General features: G+C 60.0%; 2 protein-coding genes across 6 annotated transcripts; both read left to right on the plus strand.

Moving 5' to 3' along the window:
* The first annotated feature begins 1,042 nt into the window (after positions 1-1,042).
* Positions 1,043-11,842, plus strand: STT3A (STT3 oligosaccharyltransferase complex catalytic subunit A). Of its 5 annotated transcripts, none has more exons than XM_062594452.1 (20): positions 1,044-1,091; positions 3,350-3,431; positions 3,557-3,736; positions 3,866-3,991; positions 4,306-4,366; positions 5,324-5,445; positions 5,903-6,048; positions 6,164-6,254; positions 6,911-7,017; positions 7,599-7,763; positions 8,474-8,654; positions 8,987-9,142; positions 9,323-9,414; positions 9,807-9,962; positions 10,111-10,299; positions 10,398-10,514; positions 10,720-10,822; positions 10,955-11,143; positions 11,234-11,349; positions 11,490-11,842. In XM_062594452.1, exons 4-20 carry the CDS (start codon positions 3,904-3,906, stop codon positions 11,526-11,528), a joined length of 2,118 nt encoding a protein of 705 aa, XP_062450436.1. In that variant the 5' UTR covers positions 1,044-1,091; positions 3,350-3,431; positions 3,557-3,736; positions 3,866-3,903; the 3' UTR covers positions 11,529-11,842. The 5 variants fall into 5 exon arrangements, with proteins under 5 accessions (XP_062450437.1, XP_062450436.1, XP_062450438.1 ...); XM_062594451.1 differs by lacking the exon at positions 1,044-1,091 and adding an exon at positions 2,879-3,215; XM_062594453.1 differs by lacking the exon at positions 3,350-3,431 and having other exon boundaries at positions 1,043-1,091; positions 3,650-3,736.
* Positions 11,843-12,332: 490 nt separating this feature from the next.
* Positions 12,333-19,224, plus strand: CHEK1 (checkpoint kinase 1). The gene is made up of 12 exons (XM_062594568.1): positions 12,333-12,435; positions 13,398-13,621; positions 14,296-14,360; positions 14,446-14,515; positions 14,620-14,808; positions 15,402-15,506; positions 15,670-15,765; positions 15,855-15,930; positions 16,047-16,224; positions 17,110-17,241; positions 17,336-17,437; positions 18,802-19,224. Exons 1-12 carry the CDS (start codon positions 12,371-12,373, stop codon positions 18,895-18,897), a joined length of 1,398 nt encoding a protein of 465 aa, XP_062450552.1. The 5' UTR covers positions 12,333-12,370; the 3' UTR covers positions 18,898-19,224.
* Positions 19,225-20,188: the final 964 nt, after the last annotated feature.

Consider the following 20,188-nt stretch of genomic DNA (forward strand, 5'->3'; position numbering starts at 1 on the left):
TCGGGTGTGAGATGTCGTCCTTTTTTTTTTTTTTTAATGTACTTTCTTGTTTTGGCGATCAGATGCTTCTGAGAAACGAGGCCGCCAGCCTCGCGGGGGGCGTGGGGAGGCTGCGTGCCCCGGCGGCCTTGTAGCGCCCCTGCACAGTTGGAAACGGTGTCCGGAAGCCACGAGGGCAAAAGGCTGCCGCGGGCAGGGAGGAGGGACCCGGACCGCTTGCCCGGAATGGCCGGAATTGCCCCAAAGGCTTCACCCTGCATGGGCGCAGGCGCTTGCGGCCCCGCGGCCCTCGTCTCCAGAGCGGCGCCGGCCAAAGCACAGCCCCGTTTTTTTTTTTTTTTTAATTATTATTTGTTGTTTTAATTTGGGGCTGTGGTGGCTGTGCAGCCCCTCCTCCCCGGCCCCGTCCGCTCCAACCGGAGCGCAGCCCAGCGCTCCTCACCCGCGCGCCGCTTCCCTTAGGGCGGGAAGATCCGCGCGGCTCCACCAGCGCACTGGTTTTTCAGGACTGAGGCTCCGGATCCAACTTTTCTCTAGTATTTTCACACTGAAATATTAAACGGCAAAAAAAAAAATCCACGAAGTTTGTTGTTGTTCTGTGTCTGCGGTGCTGGAGGAGGGGAGCGAAGGTGGGGTTGCGCCCGGCACCGGTTATCCGGGGGGGGAGGGGGGTTGGGAAGAGCAGTCCCCCCCCCACCCCCCCCCCGCCTCGGCCTCCCCACGTGGCCGCCTCCCCACGTGGCGGCCGCCACCCGCTTCCGCATCGCCCTTCCGCATCCGGCCACGTGACGCGCCCCGCCCCCTCGGGCGGCCCTAGCCCGGGCGGACACGTCACTGCTCCGCGCTTCAAGCAATCTTGCCCGCCCGCCCGCCGGCGCCGCCCTCCACCAATCGGAAGGCGCCTTCTAGGCCCCGCCCTCCCCGCTGACTGCCCGCCGCCGCGGCCAAGCGGCGGCGGCGGTGCCGGAGTGGCGGCGGCGCGGGCCAATGGGAAGCGGGCGGGCGCGGCGGCGGGGGCGGGGCGCGGCGGCGGGCAGGGGCGGCTGCGCGGGGCGGATGGCCGGGGCGGCGGGGCCGAGCGCGGCGCCCAGGTGAGGCTGCGGCCGCCCGTGCGGGGCAGGGGGGGCTGGGGGTGGCGGGGTGCGCAGATCCATAGGTTGTGGGGCTGAGGGGTGGCCCTGGCTGGGGCAAGAGGCCTGGGGGCGGGAGGGGGCCCGGGTCTATGGGGTGGGTGGGGGGTCGGGGGCCTGCGGGGGGCCTGTGGGGTGAGGGGCTGGGGGGGGTCTAGGGCCATGGAGTGGGGGGTTGGGGGGTGCTCAGGGCCATGGGGTGGGGGGTTGTGGGACTGGAGGGCCCCTAAGGGCTGGAGGGTGAGGGGTTGTGGGGTTCCTGGGGGTGTGGGGTGCCCAGGGCCATGGGGTGGGGGGCTGGGTGGTGCCCAGGGCCATGGGGTGCCCGGAGCTATGGGGTGAAGGGCCAGGGGGGTGTCTATTGCTGTGGAATGAGGAGTTGTGGGGTGCCTGGGGGTGTGGGGTGCCCAGGGCCATGAGGTGGGGGGCTGGGTGGTGCCCAGGGCCATGGGGTGCCTGGAGCTATGGGGTGAAGGGCCAGGGGAGTGCCTATTGCTGTGGAATGAGGAGTTGTGGGTTGCCTGGGGGTGTGGGGTGTCCAGGGCCATGAGGTGGGGGGCTGGGTGGTGCCCAGGGCCATGGGGTGCCTGGAGCTATGGGGTGAAGGGCCAGGGGGGTGCCTATTGCTGTGGAATGAGGAGTTGTGGGGTGCCTGGGGGTGTGGGGTGCCCAGGGCCATGAGGTGGGGGGCTGGGTGGTGCCTAGGGCCATGGGGTGCCTGGAGCTATGGGGTGAAGGGCCAGGGGGGTGCCTATTGCTGTGGAATGAGGAGTTGTGGGGTGCCTGGGGGTGTGGGGTGCCCAGGGCCATGGGGTGGGGGGTGGGTGGTGCCTAGGGCCATGGGGTGCCTGGAGCTATGGGGTGAAGGGCCAGGGGGGTGCCTATTGCTGTGGAATGAGGAGTTGTGGGGTGCCTGGGGGTGTGGGGTGCCCAGGGCCATGGGGTGGGGGGCTGGGTGGTGCCTAGGGCCATGGCGTGCCTGGAGCTATGGGGTGAAGGGCCAGGGGGGTGCCTATTGCTGTGGAATGAGGAGTTGTGGGGTGCCTGGGGGTGTGGGGTGCCCAGGGCCATGAGGTGGGGGGCTGGGTGGTGCCTAGGGCCATGGGGTGCCTGGAGCTATGGGGTGAAGGGCCAGGGGGGTGCCTATTGCTGTGGAATGAGGAGTTGTGGGGTGCCTGGGGGTGTGGGGTGCCCAGGGCCATGGGGTGGGGGGTGGGTGGTGCCTAGGGCCATGGGGTGCCTGGAGCTATGGGGTGAAGGGCCAGGGGGGTGCCTATTGCTGTGGAATGAGGAGTTGTGGGGTGCCTGGGGGTGTGGGGTGCCCAGGGCCATGGGGTGGGGGGCTGGGTGGTGCCTAGGGCCATGGCGTGCCTGGAGCTATGGGGTGAAGGGCCAGGGGGGTGCCTGTTGCTGTAGAATGAGGAGTTGTGGGGTGTCTGGGGGTGTGGGGTGCCCAGGGCCATGGGGGTGGGGGGTTTTAGGCCTGGAGGGTCCCTGGGGACTAGGGGTGGCTATGGAGTGGGGGGGTTGTAGGCCTGAGGGGTCCCTGAGGGGTGAGGGGCAGGTGGGTGCCTGGGAGTGTGGGGTGCCCAGGGCTGTGGAGTGCCCATTGCTATGTGGCGAGAGGCCGTGAGGCCCCTGGGAGCATAGGGGGCCATTGCTATGGGGTGAGGGGCTGAGGAGTGCCTGGGGCTGTGGGGGTGGCAGTTGTGGGCCTGGGAGGTCCCTGGGGGTGCCCAGTGCTGTGGCAGGTGGGCCGAAAAGATGGAGATTTGGGCACTGGGCTCGTGGGGCCCCAGGCCTGCAGGCATCTGTTCTGGGTTATTGTTATCTGCTGTTCATTGCCCCCAAGTAAAGCAGAAAACAATTGCAGCACGCGGTTATTTTTGCATTAATTGTGCGCAAGTCGTAACTGCTTCTAGATCTCGGTCAGATTTTCGGGGCTGGCTTGTGTCTTATTTTTAAACTCTGGCCTGCCCGGAGCTGCTGTCCCCGGCGTCACACCTCCGAGACGCACGCGGGAGACTTATCGGCCGTTTATGGAAGCGAATCTGTAGAGAACAGCTCTGCTTCTAAATAAATTTGGTAAAGATATGTTTGAAAAAAAAAAAAGAGAGAGAGACAAGGTGTTTTTCAGAGTAGAAAGTCCACGTTTTCTGGCTACAGTTTCCCTTCCTTGGTATCTAATGACAGTTTTGCTTGTTCCTGCTCTGCCTCAGGAGGGTTGAATGAAACAACGTGAGTTGTTTGGTCTAAACAAGGCTGGCTGACCATGCTGGTCCACATAAGAGAACTGCTGAGGTATATAATGTTTAACATTAGAAATTCATAGTGGCAGTGGACCAGAGCCCCTCAAACTACCTATATGCAAGTGAATAGCACCAGCTTCATGTAATCTCTGTGGCATTTTTGCACATCTTTTACAGGTTGCTGCTAAAGTTCTGAGATGAGCCAGGGATAATGTCGCATCTTTGTGTTTGCTGGTAAAAACTTACGCTTATGGGTTGCTTTGTACACAGAGAAACAGATATCTCCTCTGCCCCAAAGAAGTTTTGGTTTCCATAACGCAAGGAAAACCCCGGGCGAGACTTGGGGCAACGAATCGGGTGAGGAGGGGCCACTTTGAGAGTTGTGTTTTAGAGCTGAACTCGAGTCCCGTTTTGTGAAACGTGGCGGCACCGTCCTGGGGCTGCAGGTTGGCTCACTCCTTCATCATCCTTCCTGTTTGTTTTCAGGTGTTAAAACCTCGTCCGGCTCGGCCTTTGATGTGAAAATGACCAAGTTGGGGTTTCTCCGGCTGTCCTACGAGAAGCAAGACACTCTCCTCAAGCTCCTCATTTTGTCGATGGCAGCTGTGCTGTGTAAGTCAGCAGCCCCGAGCGCCGTCGTTACCGTTAATGTCCTCGAAGAGGGACTCCAGAGTGTAGCTGGCCCCGCTCCTTCTTCTGTACTTTTTTAGGTTGTGAAACTCTCATTTGTCTTTAGAGCATACCTTAAGCGAATGCTTTTATTCCTTTGCTAACTCTGTCCTTGAAAACAGCAGTTCACGGTACCTTCCCCATGACCAATTTCAGACCAAAACAATTTTCATCCAACAAAGCAGTAGATCAGCGTGATGCTGACTCTGGTTCTGTGAGCGCTGCCTCTTCATTCTGCCTTTTGCTTGTTTTTGCAGCTTTCTCCACAAGACTTTTTTCTGTCTTAAGATTTGAAAGCGTCATCCATGAATTTGACCCGTAAGTATCCCGCTCGCGTCCCACGAGTACCTACTGGGCTTTTTTCTCCTGCAGCACGCGCGAGTTGGGTGGTGCTTCTGGGGCTCAATTTATTCTCCTCTATGTTCAAATTCCCAATTAAGGATGGAAGATTGGGAATGCAGCTTTTGGTACAAATGATTAGCTTTTCCAGACCCAAAATTCACCTCTTGGTTCCCAGGACTCTTCCGGGGAGCTTGGATCCAAGTCAGGGCAATCATCTGACACAGATTTTTTGCCAAGATGTGGTTATTCATTGCCTGAGCCGGAGGGAATAGGAATGGGGCCCTACCCAAGTACAGCAGGGCAGGGTAGGGAAGAGGACTCTTAATGCGGCCTGTGTTTGTGTCCTGGGGCTGCTGCTGATTAAATCAGAAGAAAGCGATAGTGTTACCTTTGCAAAACCACCTTTAAACCCACCAGGACTGTTGGATACTTCGGAGCCGCATGGGCAGCTTTACCGCAGAGCTTTGCGGCAGTGCAGGGCAAACAGAATAAAGTTACATTCGTGTGGGGGAACGGCGGGTCCCCTCTGATGGTATCTCAGCACAGGCGAAGCGAGCAAGTGGCGAAGCGTCGTCGCCTAGAGGCAGGGAGAGCTGAGGCTCGTTCCCTCTGTGCAGGAAACGCGGGGTGAGCCTTCACGGCGCTCCCTTAACTGCAGACAGCGGGGACGCGTATCCAAACGTGGTGCTGGCGGGAGAAACGCAGCGAGGCGGTGGCCAGCGTGCGTCACTTGCAGCACGTGAGGTGGTCTCTTCCCCATGTAAATCAATAGGGAATGTCATATTGCAACCGCTAGGCATGCACTTTGGTCCCTAACTGCCTGTCAGCCGTTTCCTCAGCGCTTATTAAAGACTGAGGTAACCTCAGGAGTGGTGAGCAGTCAGTGCAGCTACGTCGGGGTGCGGAACTGCTTAGTGTTTCTTGTTGTTCCAGGTATTTTAACTACCGCACAACCCGCTTTCTGGCAGAGGAGGGTTTCTATAAGTTCCACAACTGGTTTGACGACCGAGCGTGGTACCCTTTGGGCAGGATCATCGGTGGAACCATTTATCCAGGTAGGCCAGCGTGCCTCTGCTGAGCCAAAATGTACCTCACGCAATGGGAAGCCCCAAGGGTACGGATGCGGGAGAGAGGTGCTCGGGGGTACGTGGAGCAGAGCAGTGACTTCGATGCACTGCACGGAGCAGCCAGTCTCCTTCGTTCGCCTGCTAGTTGCTAAACGAGACTGACCACTGCGAGCCAGCGCATCCCTAATTCAGCTGCAGCTCAGAGGCATCGCACTCTGCTCCGATGAAACTGGGTTTCCTTCGGAGCAGCAGTTTGGGCTCAGTGCTGTGCCCGCCCTCGAGCGCCAGTTGGGAGAGCAGGGACGCCCGCAGGATGCACCCGCTCTGCGTCCCCAAGCGCGCCCCACCTGGACCGTCCTTCTGCAGCTTGGGGCTGCTCTAATTGCAACATAACAACCCGCGAAGCGGGTCAAAAGCGTCCTGCTAACGCTTTTCCGCCCCGCAGGTCTTATGATCACATCGGCAGCGATTTACCACGTGCTTCACTTCTTCCACGTCACCATTGACATCCGAAATGTCTGCGTGTTCTTGGCTCCCCTCTTCTCCTCTTTCACCACCATAGTAACTTACCACCTCACCAAAGAGCTCAAGGTAAAGGGAAGGCCTGGATGGGTGAGCCTGAGCGCCGTCTTACACAGGGCACAGCGAGGAAAGCCTCAAAAAACCTGACAGCTTTTCCCACCCTTTGGCTGCGTGCCTTTCCCAGGATGCAGGGGCAGGACTCCTTGCCGCTGCCATGATTGCAGTCGTGCCCGGGTACATCTCTCGATCTGTTGCCGGCTCCTACGATAACGAAGGTGAGTTTGCGGCCCTTGCAGCTAGAGAAGCCTTTCAGAAAACTTCGGGGCTGGGAAAGGGAGGTGAAGGCAGTGCAGCGAGTGGAAGAGGAACCATCCTTTCCTACTGAGCCCTTCAAGTTACTAGCCCAGCTGCGCTGCTCTGAGATGGGCCATCCTTCTTGCCTACTCAGCTGAAAAAAAGGGAGTTTCCCCACTCATGTAATGAATGCATCCTGTTCTCTGTGTACCCTGGTTTGTAAGTCTGAAAGGGGTTTACCTCCTCCACAAACTCCGCTCAAGATCAAGGCTGCTGCTGCCCCGTGGTTTTGCCTCTGGACTGGCAGCAACCTTGTTGATGCCTTGGGCTGAAGAGGATCCAGCCCGCTCTACCCTAGCGGGGCTGGACCCATGTGGGCTATGTAAGGGGTCTCTGGATTGGGAAAAGCGAGCTGGTGCAGCCACGAGAGGCCACACGATCTGGTCTCTGCAGTAAGACACAGACATCGCAGTGTTTCAACCTAGAAATCGGGTTGAAACCCTTTCTCCAGGCCCAGCTCCTCGTACTAGAGCGGCGAAGAGGTGTTCTTGTTCGACCAAGTGCTCTCGTTTGCCCTGGATCGGTGTTTTGGGGCTGGTGCAAGCTTTGACATTTGTTTCTGTGTTGTTGCCCCTAGGTATCGCCATATTCTGCATGCTGTTGACTTACTACATGTGGATCAAAGCAGTAAAAACTGGCTCCATCTATTGGGCAGCCATGTGTGCTCTGGCGTATTTCTACATGGTAAGTTTTTCTTTTCGTGGCACCGAGGTTGTTCTGACTCAAAGGGTTGCTTTGGATATGGGAACCAAAAAAACCACCGCATGCAGTTCCTGTGACGATCCCCATTCAGGGATCCGGAACCTCCGTGAAGGACTTGTGTCAAATTTGAGCGGATACGTTCTTCACTGATTTCTTCTGCAGTCATCTGAGTGCAGTGTCATTTTTTTGTGTGAGGTCTTGTTAATAGCGTTGAAAAATCTGGGCTTTTGACAGCTGTGGCCATTACCAACGGTGCACTCCTTGGAGAGAGCTCATCTCAGCTGGCATTGCAGCTGAGTGAAAGCAGCACCAGCGCGCGAGTGTTGTCACCGCTTCTCCAACAGCGTCTAGGCGTTGTGTTGACCGGCACGAGGAATCCCTGTTCCCGCTTGCTTGTTTTATCTCGCAAACATCTATCCCGCCTAAAAGCGGGACCAAAACTGCTCCGTTTTCAGGCTGAGGCCGCTGAAGCTAGGAGCGATGGCGGGCGAACACGAACTCGTTCGGTTTGACCTCCGCTGCGCAACCCGTTCAGTCTCGGCACTGTTCTTTTCTCTCGCCAGGTCTCCTCGTGGGGTGGCTACGTCTTTCTGATTAACCTCATCCCCTTGCATGTTCTTGTGCTGATGCTGACCGGGCGCTTCTCCCACAGGATCTACGTAGCCTATTGTACGGTCTACTGCTTGGGGACAATCCTCTCGATGCAGATCTCCTTTGTGGGCTTTCAGGTAGGGATCCCAGTGGTTTACAGACTAGAGGATGGGGATATTTTGGTGCGAGGCAATAGGATAAGTGGGTGCTACCTTCCAGTTCTAGTTCCTGCTGCTCTGATTTTTTCGTTGTGACCTTCAGCGAGATCAGCAGCGACCGACTTTTAGGTGCTGCCTCGCTCTGAAACGCAGAGCGAGAAGAACGCTGTTGTCCTACCGCTGTTGACTTGGGGACAGCTATAAGGTGACTTTCCAAGCAACACGCTGCTGATGACCTTCACAGCACTGATTGCCTTTCATGAAAATATTTCCTTTTCCAGCGAAGGAAATGCTCGCGTGAGAGCTCAGGAAAAAAACACAATCCTCCTAAACTGCAGTTTACGTTTTTGAGAAAATCTGTTTGAATTGCTGCCTGTTGCTCACCTTGGCTGTCTCAGCACGCAAAATCCTGCTTAACATCTGGGTTTTCGTGGGCCTGCCCAATTAAACAGGATGAGAGGTCATTGGGAAGGAGGTTCTCGGATTTAATTTTCCACGTGGATCCCTACGTGGGAATTAAAGCTCACACAAGAAAGTGGCTCGTGCCAGCTGTGCCACTTACTGCCCACGGGGAGGAGAAGGCTTCCCGCAACGTCGGCAGCAACGTTGCTGATAAGCACTTTGCGCCGGTCCCGGGCGCAGCTGCCCCGTTAGGCCGCGCGAGTGACGGCGCTTTCCCCTGCTTGCAGCCCGTCCTCTCCTCGGAGCACATGGCTGCCCTGGGAGTCTTCGGCTTGTGTCAGATCCACGCCTTTGTGGACTACCTGCGGAGCAAGCTGAACCCGCAGCAATTTGAAATCCTCTTCCGGAGCGTCATTTCTCTCGTCGGCTTCGTCCTCCTCACCATAGGGGCTGTGCTGATGCTCACAGGTATCCCGAGGTTTCCAGCCGCGCTGGGCTTTAACCGATTCAGCAGCGTTTAACTGCTGGCTTGGCTTATTTTCATTGCTTTGAAGAGTGAAGCGATGGTTATTTATCCCTGCAATTTGTCAGCCGTGATTTGGCACTGAGCTTTCGCTATTTGCTACTCTTCTCTTAGGAAAGGACCTGCCCTAGTTTGTGCATTAGCGGGAAAATAGCTAATTAAAAACGCAGCTGTCAGCTTGGGTGGTACGAGAAGTGAAGGGAAATCCTGTCGTGCCGCAGACCCGTGCCGGGTTGCTCCGTGCGGGAGTTAAATGTGATTTTCTCCCCTTTGCTAGGGAAGATCTCCCCGTGGACGGGGCGTTTCTACTCTCTGCTGGACCCTTCCTATGCGAAGAACAACATCCCCATCATCGCGTCTGTCTCCGAGCACCAGCCCACCACTTGGTCCTCCTACTACTTTGACCTGCAGCTTCTTGTTTTCATGTTCCCAGGTGAACTGAATGCTTAAAACGTAGCGTGAACACAAGTTTTACTAAGTCGTCCTACAAAAGCTTGCCAAGCGGCAGGGTTTGGTGCCGACGGCCAGGCCTGCCGCTTCCCCTCTTCCTCGCCGCGTTGAAGGCGGTGTATTGCTAGGGCGAATCTGAGCCGTGTCTCCTCTCTCCTTGCAGTCGGGCTGTATTACTGCTTCAGCAATCTCTCCGACGCCCGCATCTTCATCATCATGTACGGTGTCACCAGCATGTACTTCTCTGCGGTGATGGTGAGGGCGACCGCCTGCTGGGGGGCGGCTATCCGGACTGGCGCGGCAAAGGATCTTAACGAAGCGCTGTTTCCTCCCGCTCCTGAGCTTGGGGACGACGGCTCTTGTGCTCCGAGCCGGAGGCGTCTATTAATTTGTGGCTCTGGTGTGACCATCCTAAAGGTTGCCACAGGGGTGTGAAACCGAGGTTGCTTTCGCACGTGGCCGACCCAGGAGAGGACTTGAGTGAACCTCACTGGGGGGGCGTCCGAGGCGGCAGCGGCTCTGCCGCTCCCAATCTTAGCGCGTGAAGAAAGCCACCGGCCGGCTCGGCTCAAGACTCTGAAAATTAGGCACCGCGTTTCAGTCTCTCCGCTCTGGGCCTGCATCAGCTGTTCTGCTCTTTCCCGCAGGTGCGTCTGATGCTGGTGCTGGCCCCGGTCATGTGCATCCTGTCTGGCATTGGGGTTTCTCAGGTGCTCTCCACCTACATGAAGAACCTGGACATCAGCCGACCGGACAAGAAAAGCAAAAAACAACAAGACTCCACGTACCCCATCAAAAACGAAGTGAGCGCTCCGGGCGGTATTTGAACTGCTCGTGAAGGGGAAGAGCTCGTGGGGATGACGGTCTCTGTTCGTGGCGAGGAGCAGCGCGGGCCAGTAACATCCTCTCCTGAAGCGAGCGGGTGTTGACGCTGCTGATTTGCTTCTCCAGGTCGCCAGCGGCATGATCCTGGTCATGGCTTTCTTTCTGATCACGTACACCTTCCACTCGACCTGGGTGACCAGCGAGGCCTACTCCTCTCCCTCCATCGTGCTCTCTGCTCGAGGTGGGGACGGCAGCAGGATCATCTTTGACGACTTCAGAGAGGCTTACTACTGGCTGCGGCACAACACACCGGAGGTGAGCTGCTCCTCACCTCCCACCCCGCTCTTAGGACTAGGCAAGGTGGCACTAGCCAAAAGCAGGGGCGCTAATTGCACGCCTTGTGTTTGAGCCAGGACGCGAAGGTCATGTCTTGGTGGGATTACGGGTATCAGATAACCGCGATGGCCAATCGGACCATTCTGGTGGACAACAACACCTGGAACAACACACACATCTCGCGAGTTGGTCAGGTAGGCGCCTCCCCTTCTCCATACCGCAACTTGCTCTTTGGGTTTCTGGGAGAACTTCTCCAGATGATCATTTTCCTCTTTCTGGAGGCCTCTGGAGAACGTGCTCTCTCCTCTGGGTGGGTCTGAGCGATGCTGCCTGGTGTCCTGTGGTGGGGCTGCCCCGTGTTTAATGGCTGCCGCTTGATTGATGCTGTATTTGTCCCAGGCCATGGCATCGACGGAGGAGAAGGCCTACGAGATCATGCGGGAGCTGGACGTCAGCTATGTGCTGGTAATATTCGGAGGCCTCACTGGATACTCGTCTGACGGTAAGGTCACGTTGGATTGGCCGTTCCGCATGGTGTCGGGTTGCGCAGCGTCCGAGAGCCATCGCCAACGGTGCGGGCGAGGTGCGACGGTGCGGGCGAGGTGCGACGGGGCGCGGGCGCTGCCTCTTGCAGACATCAACAAGTTCTTGTGGATGGTGCGGATCGGGGGCAGCACGGACACGGGCCGGCACATCAAGGAGCACGACTACTACACGCCGACGGGCGAGTTCCGTGTCGACCGCGAGGGCTCCCCGGTGCTGCTCAACTGCCTCATGTACAAGATGTGCTACTACCGCTTCGGGCAGGTCTACACCGAAGCCAGTAAGCGCCGGGGCGGGTGGGGGGGGGGGGGGCGGTGTGGGGCCGGCGGCCTCGGCCCTGCGGCGGGCGTCACGCGGCGCTTTCCCGCAGAGCGGCCGCCGGGCTACGACCGCGTGCGGAACGCCGAGATCGGCAACAAGGACTTCGAGCTGGACGTGCTGGAGGAGGCCTACACCACAGAGCACTGGCTGGTCCGGATATACAAAGTAATGACGGTCCCCCCTCCCCAAAACCCGGAGCCCCTGACGCTCCCCTATTTTTGGGGGAAAACTTACCACGAGAGGCGGGAAACAGCTCCGGCGCCTGCAGCGACCCAAGCGTTTTCCCTCCTTCTCCTTCTTGACAGGTCAAAGACTTGGACAACCGGGGCCTCTCGCGAACGTAGCCGCGCCAGTGGCTCCGCCGCCGCCCCCTTTCGCCCGGCCTTGGCCCTGGGAAGCAGTTTGGGGAGGATTGGGTTTTTTTTTTCTTTTTCTTTTTTCTTTTTTCTTTTTTTTTTTTTTTTTTTTTTTTTGTTTGGTTGGGGTTTTTTTATACACCGTTTGTAAGCAAGCGGACGTCGCCAGCCGGGCGGCGGAGGGATTTTTACAAACGCCGCCTGGCTCCCGAATTGGAAATAATGGCTTTACGGTGGGTTGATTAAAGGGGAATTCCCACTAAAAAAATAATAAAAAATAATAATAAAAAAACCAAACGCCCCGAGGCACCGCATCTGTTCTGCGCTTGTTGCCCCTCGATGGGGCCCTGCTACCCCCAGCCCAGCTCGGAATAGAATCGCAGTGTCGTGTTCCCCCCCCCCCCCCAGTGACGCCCCAGGTGTGCGAGAAGGGCGAAACGCAGTGAAACGGGCCCGAAGTTGCCTGAAATCGCAACGTTTTGGCTGGGCCCAAGGAAGCGGGGGAGGCGGGGCCGCGGCGGGGGGGCGGGGCCGGCATCCTAAGGTTACCGCCTATGGGGGCGGGGCTTGGCACGCAAGGGCGAAGAGGCGGGGCTCTGGCCTGGGGGCGGAGCGGGGGCCCGTCTTGGCAGGGGAGGGGGCGGGGCGAAGGGCGGGGCCCCGGCTTGGCGCGCTAGGGGAGGGGGCGGGGCTCCGACCTGGGGGCGGGGCCCCCGCTTGGCGGGGCGAAGGGCGGGGCCCCGGCTTGGCGGGAAGGGGCGGGGCCCCCGCGTGGCGCGCTCGCGGGCCGGGGGCCGGGCCGCGCCGGGCCGGGCCGGGCGGGGGGCGCCATGGCGGTGCCCTTCGTGGCGGACTGGGACCTGGTGCAGACGCTGGGCGAAGGCGCCTACGGCGAGTGAGTGCGGCCGCGCCGGGGGGGGGGAGGAGGGGAGGGGAGGAGGTGGAGAGTGCGGGGGGGGGGGAGGGGCGGAGCGCATTCCCGCGCGCCCCCGGCACGTGCGCCGCGCCCCTGTTGCACCCCGCTTGCACGCGCACAGCGCCCCGCAGCCTGCCCTCTGCACCCCCGCTGGACCCCACTTGCCTGCCCGCTGCGCCCCCCTCGCGCGCCGCTTGCCTGCCCGCTGCGCCCCTACTGCACTCCGCTTGCACGCCCACGGGGCGCCGCCCCCTGTGCTCCATCGCACCCCCCTTGCGTGCCAGCTCTGCACCCGTTGCACCCCCCTTGCCTGCCCACTGTGCACCCATTGCCTGCCCGCTGCACTCCCATTGCACCCCGCTTGCATGCCCATTGCACCCCACTGTGCACCCATTGCCTGTCCACTGCACTCCCATTGCACCCCCCTTGCCTGCCCACTGTGCACCCATTACCTGCCTGCTGCACTCCCATTGCACCCCGCTTGCACACCCACTGCACCCCATTGCACCCCCCTTGCATACCCACTGCACACCCATTGCCTGCCCGCTGCACTCCCACTGCACCCCCCTTTCGTGCCCACTGTACTCCTATTGCACCCCGCTTGCATGCCCACTGCACCCCATTGCACCCCCTTGCACGCCCACTGTGCACCCATTGCCTGCCTGCTGCACTCCCATTGCACCCCGCTTGCACACCCACTGCACCCCATTGCACCCCACTTGCATGCCCACTGCACCTCATTGCACCCCTTTTGCACACCCACTGTGCACCCACTGCCTGCCTGCTGCATCCCGTAGCGCCCCACTGCCTACGCCCCTTGCACGCCCATTGCACGCCCGCTGCACCCTGCTGCGCCCAGTTGCGTGCTCACCTGCTGCACGTCCGCCGCGGCGGCCCCGGGGCCGCTGACCCCCACCCCTCCCCACCCCACCCGCCCGCAGGGTGCAGCTGGCCGTGAACCGCCGCACGGAGGAAGCCGTGGCCGTGAAGATCGTGGACATGAAGCGGGCGGCCGACTGCCCGGAGAACATCAAGAAGGAGATCTGCATCAACAAGATGCTCAACCACGAGAACGTCGTGCGCTTCTACGGGCACCGGCGGGAGGGCGCCACGCAGTACCTCTTCCTCGAGTACTGCAGCGGCGGCGAGCTCTTCGACCGCATCGGTACGCCGGCCGCCGCGGCCCGGCCCGCAGCACCGTGGCCACGTTCGGCCTGCGATTCGCTTTCCCGTGCTGCATTTTGTGTTTAAGCATCTTGCACTGAAGCATTTCGCTTTTTGCGTTCAACCATTTTTTTCCCGAATGTTTGCGGTTTGCACATCGGCGTTTTGTAGTTTGCAGTTAAACGCTTTTACGCTTTGCGTGTCTGCAGTTTGCCACTCGCATGTAAACATCTTGCAGGTTTTTGCAGCTTATATTTTAATATTTGGCCGTTTGCATTTAAGCACTTCTGCGATCTTTCGCAGCTTGCGTTGCAGCATTTTGCCAATTGCATTTAAGCACTTCTGCGATCTTTCGCAGCTTGCGTTGCAGCATTTTGCCAATTGCATTTAAGCACTTCTGCGATCTTTCGCAGCTTGCGTTGCAGCATTTTGCCAATTGCATTTAAGCACTTCTGCGATCTTTCGCAGCTTGCGTTGCAGCATTTTGCCAATTGCATTTAAGCACTTCTGCGATCTTTCGCAGCTTGCGTTGCAGCACATTGGCAAATTTTGGCATTTCGGCGCTGCACGCTGGCACATCCTTGCAAACCGGGGGGTGTGTGTGTGTTGGGGGGGGGGGGATAGTGGCCAGAAAGCGGCCGCTGCCGCTCACGCCGCCCCTTTGCCTTTGCGCAGAGCCCGATGTCGGCATGCCCGAGGCGGAGGCGCGGCGGTTCTTCCAGCAGCTCATCGCCGGCGTGGTGAGTGCCGCCGCCGCCGCCGCTGCTCGCGGCGCCCTGCCGCCGCCGCCGCCAACCCGCCGCCACCGTCTCGCCCCCCTCGCAGGTCTATCTGCACAGCATCGGCATCACCCACCGCGACATCAAGCCCGAAAACCTGCTGCTGGACGAGCGAGGTAGGGGCAGCGCCGCCAGCGCCGCTTCCCCCCACCCGCCGCCGCCTTTTCGCTTTGCTTCTCTCTCTCTCTTTTTTTTTTTTTTTTAATTTTATTTCGCCCAGACAACCTCAAAATCTCCGATTTCGGCCTGGCCACCGTCTTCAAGCACAACGGCCGCGAGCGGCGCCTCAACAAGATGTGCGGCACCCTGCCCTACGTGGCGCCCGAGCTGCTGCGGCGCGCCGACTTCCGCGCCGAGCCCGTCGACGTCTGGGCCTGCGGCATCGTGCTCACAGCCATGCTGGCCGGAGGTGACGCGGGCGGGGGGAAAAAAAAGGGAAAAAAAAACCCACCGTATTGCCTCGTTCCCGGTTGCTTTTGCATTTGCAACACCCCGTGGTTTTTGTGCATTGCAATATTTTAAAGCGTGCAAAGACTGGGTGCATTTAGTAGGAAAAAAAAAACCACAGTAGCACCCACTCCCCGTTACTTCTGCATTTGCAGTTCCCCGGCGGCTATTGTGCATTGCAATATTTTAAAGCATGCAAAGACTGGGTGCATTTAGTAGGAAAAAAAAAACAGTAGCGCCCGCTCCCCGTTGCTTTTGCATTTGCAACTCCCCGGTGGTTTTTGTGCATTGCGATTTTTTAAAGGATGCAAAGACTGGGTGCATTTAGTAGGAAAAAAGCTACAGTAGCACCCACTCCCTGTTTGTTTTTGCATTTGCAACTCCCCGGTGGCTTTTTGTGCATTGCAGTGTTTTAAAGGATGCAAAGACTGGGTAGAAAAACGGGTGGGAGCATCTCGCAGCCTTTTTCCGCTGAGGTTTTTCCCTGCTTGGGGCCGGGTGGAGGGGGGGTTAAAAAAGGCGGCGTGACCGAGGGGGTTTTTCCTCTGCTGGCAGAGCTGCCCTGGGACCAGCCCAGCGACAACTGCCAGGAATACAGCGACTGGAAGGAGAAAAAAACCTACTTGTCCCCTTGGAAAAAAATCGACTCGGCGCCCTTGGGTACGCGGCGCGCTGCGAGGCCCCCCCTAAAAAAACAAAAAAAAAAAATGCAAAATGCAAAAAAATGGAGGGGAAAAAAGAGCCGGGCGCTGCGGGATTTTTTGGGGGGGTGGGGAGTGGGGAGGATTTTGGTTCCGCAAAGCCTCGGCCGGTTTCTCCGCAGCGCTGCTGCACAAGATCCTGGCGGAGAGCCCGGCGGCGAGGATCACCGTGGCCGACATCGGCAAGGACCGCTGGTACAGCCGGCCGGCCAAGAGGGGTGAGCGCGCGGCGCCGGCGGCGTCCCCCCACCCCAGCGCACCCTGGGGTGCCGCCGGCGGCTCACCGGGCGCCCCTTTGCCTCGGCAGGCGGCGAGCGGGCCGGCGGCGACTCGCCGGGCGGCGGCAAGCGCGGGCGCTCCGAGACGGGCTCCGAGACGCTAAGGTCGGCAAAAAAAAACCAAAAAAAAACCAAAAAAAAAAAAAAAAAACCAAAAAACCCCAAATCAATACCGGCCTTTTCTCCCCTCCTGGCCCCCCGAACCCCGCTCCGCGTCGCAGTGAGGAGAAGGCGAGTTACTCCACGTCGCAGCCCGAACCCGGCACCGGCGCGGCGCTCTGGGACGGCGGCCCGGCCGCCATCGACAAGCTCGTGCAAGGCATCAGCTTCTCGCAGCCGGCGTGCGCCGAGCACATGCTGGTGAACAGCCAGCTGCTGGGCACCCCCGGCTCCTCGCAGGTGCCGCCGCCGGCCGCGGCGCGACTTGGCGGGGCGGGGAGCTGCGGGCTGCGCCGTCGCCCTGTGTGGGGTGCAGCTTTGCAACATAAGCACTGGCAGGATGCAACTTTGCAGCATGCAGGATGCAACTTTGCAGGGTCTGTGATATCAAGGTGCAACGTTGCCCTGTTTGGGGTGCAACTTTGCAACATAAGCACTGGCAGGATGCAACTTTGCAGGGTCTATGATATCGAGGTGCAACGTCGCCCTGTTTGGGGTGCAACTTTGCAACATAAGCACTGGCAGGATGCAACTTAGCAGCATGCAGGATGCAACTTTGCAGGGTCTGTGATATCGAGGTTCAACGTTGCCCTGTTTGGGGTGCAACTTTGCAACATAAGCACTGGCAGGATGCAACTTTGCAGCATGCAACTTTGCAGCATGCAGGATGCAACTTTGCAGGGTCTGTGATACCGAGGTGCAACGTTGCCCTGTTTGGGGTGCAACTTCGCAATACGGGCGCTACTGGGATGCAACTTTGCAGTATCCAGGATGCCACTTGGCGCTATTTATAGTACTGTGGTGCAGTTTTGCAATATTTGGGATGCAACTTTGCAAAAAAAAAAAAAATATATATATATATAAGTAAATATATATATATATATATATATATATATATATATATATATATATATATATATATACACGCACTGGCAGGGTGCAAATTTGCAGTGCCTGTTATATACAGGTTGCAACTTTGCAATATTGGGGCTGCAACTCTGCCGATGTTTGGCAGCGGCGCGGCGCGAGCGGGCGGGCGGGGGGGGGGCTCGGGCGCCGGCAGGGTGCCGGGCAGCTCGCGGCCCCGAGCCGGCGGGCTGATGGCGCCGGCGGGGCCCTCCGCAGAGCCCGTGGCAGCGCCTGGTGAAGCGGATGACGCGGTTCTTCACCAAGCTGGACGCCGACTGCTCGTACCGGACCCTCAGGGAGGTGTGCGAGAAGATGGGCTACGGCTGGAAGAAGAGCTGCACGAACCAGGTGGGGCCCGGGACCCCCCCCTTTTGCCAGCACCCCCCCGCCGGGGAGGAGCAGCCCCACAGCCGCCCCTGCCCTTCCCGCTGCTCCTCCGCAGGTCACCGTCTCCACCACCGACCGGAGGAACAACAAGCTCATCTTCAAGGTGAACCTGGTGGAGATGGAGAGCAAGATCCTGGTGGACTTTCGCCTCTCCAAGGTGAGGCGGGAGGGAGCGAAAGCGTCGCGGCGCGGGTGAAGGGGCCGCGGGCCACGGCCCGGTGGCTGCGGGGTGGCGCGAGGCGCTGCGGGGTGCTGCGGGGTGCCGCGGGACATCGCGGAGCAGTGCCAGGTGGGTGCAACGTGGCGCAGGGAAGGTGCAGAACGCGGTGCAAGGCGGGGGCGGAGCGGCGCGCGGCGGCGCCGGGCGCTGCAGAGCGCGGCTGCCTCGCCCCGCGTGGCGCCCGCCTTGCACCCAGGCGGGCGCAGGGTGAGGCAACACGAGGTGGGGTGGGGCGAGATGGGTGCAGCGTGGCGCTGGGGGGGTGGCAGCGTGGCGCGAAGCAGTTGCAAGGTGGCACAAGGTGGTACAACACGGTGCAAGGTGGGTGCAGCATGGTGCAAGGGGGGTGCAGCATGGTGCAAGGGGGGTGCAGCGTGGTGCAAGGCAATTGCAAGGTGGTGCAACGTGGTGCGAGGTGAGCGCAGCATGGTGCAAGGCGGCGCAAGATACTGCAAGGCAGCGCGAGGCGGCCGCAAGGTGGTGCAAGGTGGGTGCAGCGTGGTGCAAGGTGGGTGCAAGCTGCTGCAGCACGGTGCAAGGCGATGCAACGTCCAGCGTGTGCGAGGTGGGTGCAGCGTGGCGCAAGGTGGTGCCATGGGGTGCAAGGTGGGTGCAGCATGATGCAAGGCGATGCAACGTCCAACGTGTGCGAGGTGGGTGCAGCATGGTGTAAGGTGGTGCCACAGGGTGCAAGGTGGGTACAGCACGGTGCAAGATGGGTGCAAGGTGGTGCCACGGGGTGCAAGGTGGGTGCAGCATGGTGCAAGGTGGGTGCAAGCTGCTGCAGCATGGTGCAAGGTGATGTGAAGTCCAATGTGTGCAAGGTGGTGCCACAGGGTGCAAGGTGGGTGCAGCATGGTGCAAGATGGGTGCAAGGTGGTGCCACAGGGTGCAAGGTAGGTGCAGCATGGTGCAAGGCGATGCAATGTCCAGTGTGTGCAAGGTGGGTGCAGCGTGGTGTAAGGCAGGTGCAAGGTCGTACCATGGGGTGCAAGGTGGTGTCACGGGGTGCAAGGCAGGTGCAGTGAGGTGCAAGGTGGGTGCAAGGTGGTGCCACAGGGTGCAAGGTGGGTGCAACATGGTGCAAGGCGATGCAGTGTCCAATGTGTGCAAGGTGGGTGCAGCATGGTGCAAGATGGGTGCAGCGTGGTGTAAGGTAGGTGCAAGGTCGTACCATGGGGTGCAAGGTGGTGTCACGGGGTGCCAGGCGGGTGCAGCGCGGCGCCGGGCGGGTGCCGGGGCGGCACCGCGGGGGCGTGAGGCGCCGGCTTTGCCCCCACCCCGCCGCTCTCCGCGCCCAGGGCGACGGCTTGGAGTTCAAGCGGCATTTCCTGAAGATCAAGGCCAAGCTGGGCGACGTCGTCAGCGCCCACAAAGTGTGGGTGCCCCCGAGCTGAGCCGCCCGCCCCGGGGCCGCTGCTTCCTCCTCCTCCTCCTCCTTCTCGCCGAGGGAAGAAGCCGCTTTCCCGCGGTCCCTGCCCCTCGGCCTCCCCCGTTTTCCCGGGCGTTTCCCGCGGGCGCTGCGCTCGGGGAGCTTCAGCGCTTGGCGGAGAGGTTTTTAATTGGTTTCTTAATAAAAAAGAATAAATGCAAGAAAATAAGGCGAAAAGCAGTGGGCAGGGGCGGGCGGCTGCTGCGAGGGGCGAGGAGGGTGTTTTCCCCTCTTTTGGTTCTTTTTTGGGGGGCACTTTTTTTACTACGACAATATTTTAGGAAAATAAAGTGGTTTTTTCCCTCCCCCTTTTTTGCTCTTTCTCTGGGGCCGCCGGCCAGAGCCCCGAAAGTCTCTTAAAGCGACTTTAAAGCTGGAGCTTTTAATTCGGGGGGGAGGGAGAGGGGGTAGAGCGGGTTCATGCTAATATACTGGGTGCGTTAACTCTGAAGCCTACTGAGGGCAGCGCGGGTGTCGCGCAGCCCACCCCAGCGTAATGCTGCTCCCGATTTGGCTTTTGGGGCTGAATCTTTTTAGCGCTCGGCTCCTGGCCTCGCCTCGCCCGGCGCTTCCCGCGACCGGCCCGGCGCCGGGCGCCGTGCAGAGGGACCGGTTCGGCCACCTCTTTTTATCTCTCTCTCTCTCCCTGCGCCCTGGGAGCGGTCGCGAGGGCTGGGACGCGGGCGGCGGGACGCAGGCGCAGGATGCAGCCATCCCCCCCCCTCCCCACCCCAATGCTGCCCGGCCACATCTGCCGGCCAGATGTGCCCGGAGCCTCCCGGCACCGTGGCAGCTGCAGCCCAGCTCCCCCCTGACCCCCCCACCCTCGCTCCGGCGCGGAGCTGGCGAGATGCAGCCAGCGGAGAATTTCTCGGGCCAGGTTTTCGCTGCGTTGGGGTCCCCCCCCCCCGGCCCGGGAAAAGGGGCAAGGAGGGGAGCGGCCCACTGCTCCCAGCTGGCCCGGCTCCGTGGGCTCCGTGGGGTCGGGGAGCCCCCGGGGAGGCTGCTCGGGGCCGTTGGCACCCACCGGGGAGCAGGGTGCAGTTGGCCGGTGCTGGATTTGGGGGGGCAGGAATCAGCATGCGGGGTGCAGAGGTGGGGTGCAGCTGCAGGGTGGAGGGTGCAGGATGAAGGTTTGGGGTGCAGGTGCTGGAGGGAGGGTGCAGATGCAGGGTGCAGGATGCAGATTTGGGATATGGGATGCAGATGTGGGGGGCAGGATGCAGGGGGGCAGGATGCAAGATGGGGGCTGCAGG

Source organism: Rhea pennata, chromosome 24 (assembly GCF_028389875.1).
Source record: "Rhea pennata isolate bPtePen1 chromosome 24, bPtePen1.pri, whole genome shotgun sequence".
In the NCBI taxonomy this organism is placed as follows: domain Eukaryota; kingdom Metazoa; phylum Chordata; class Aves; order Rheiformes; family Rheidae; genus Rhea; species Rhea pennata.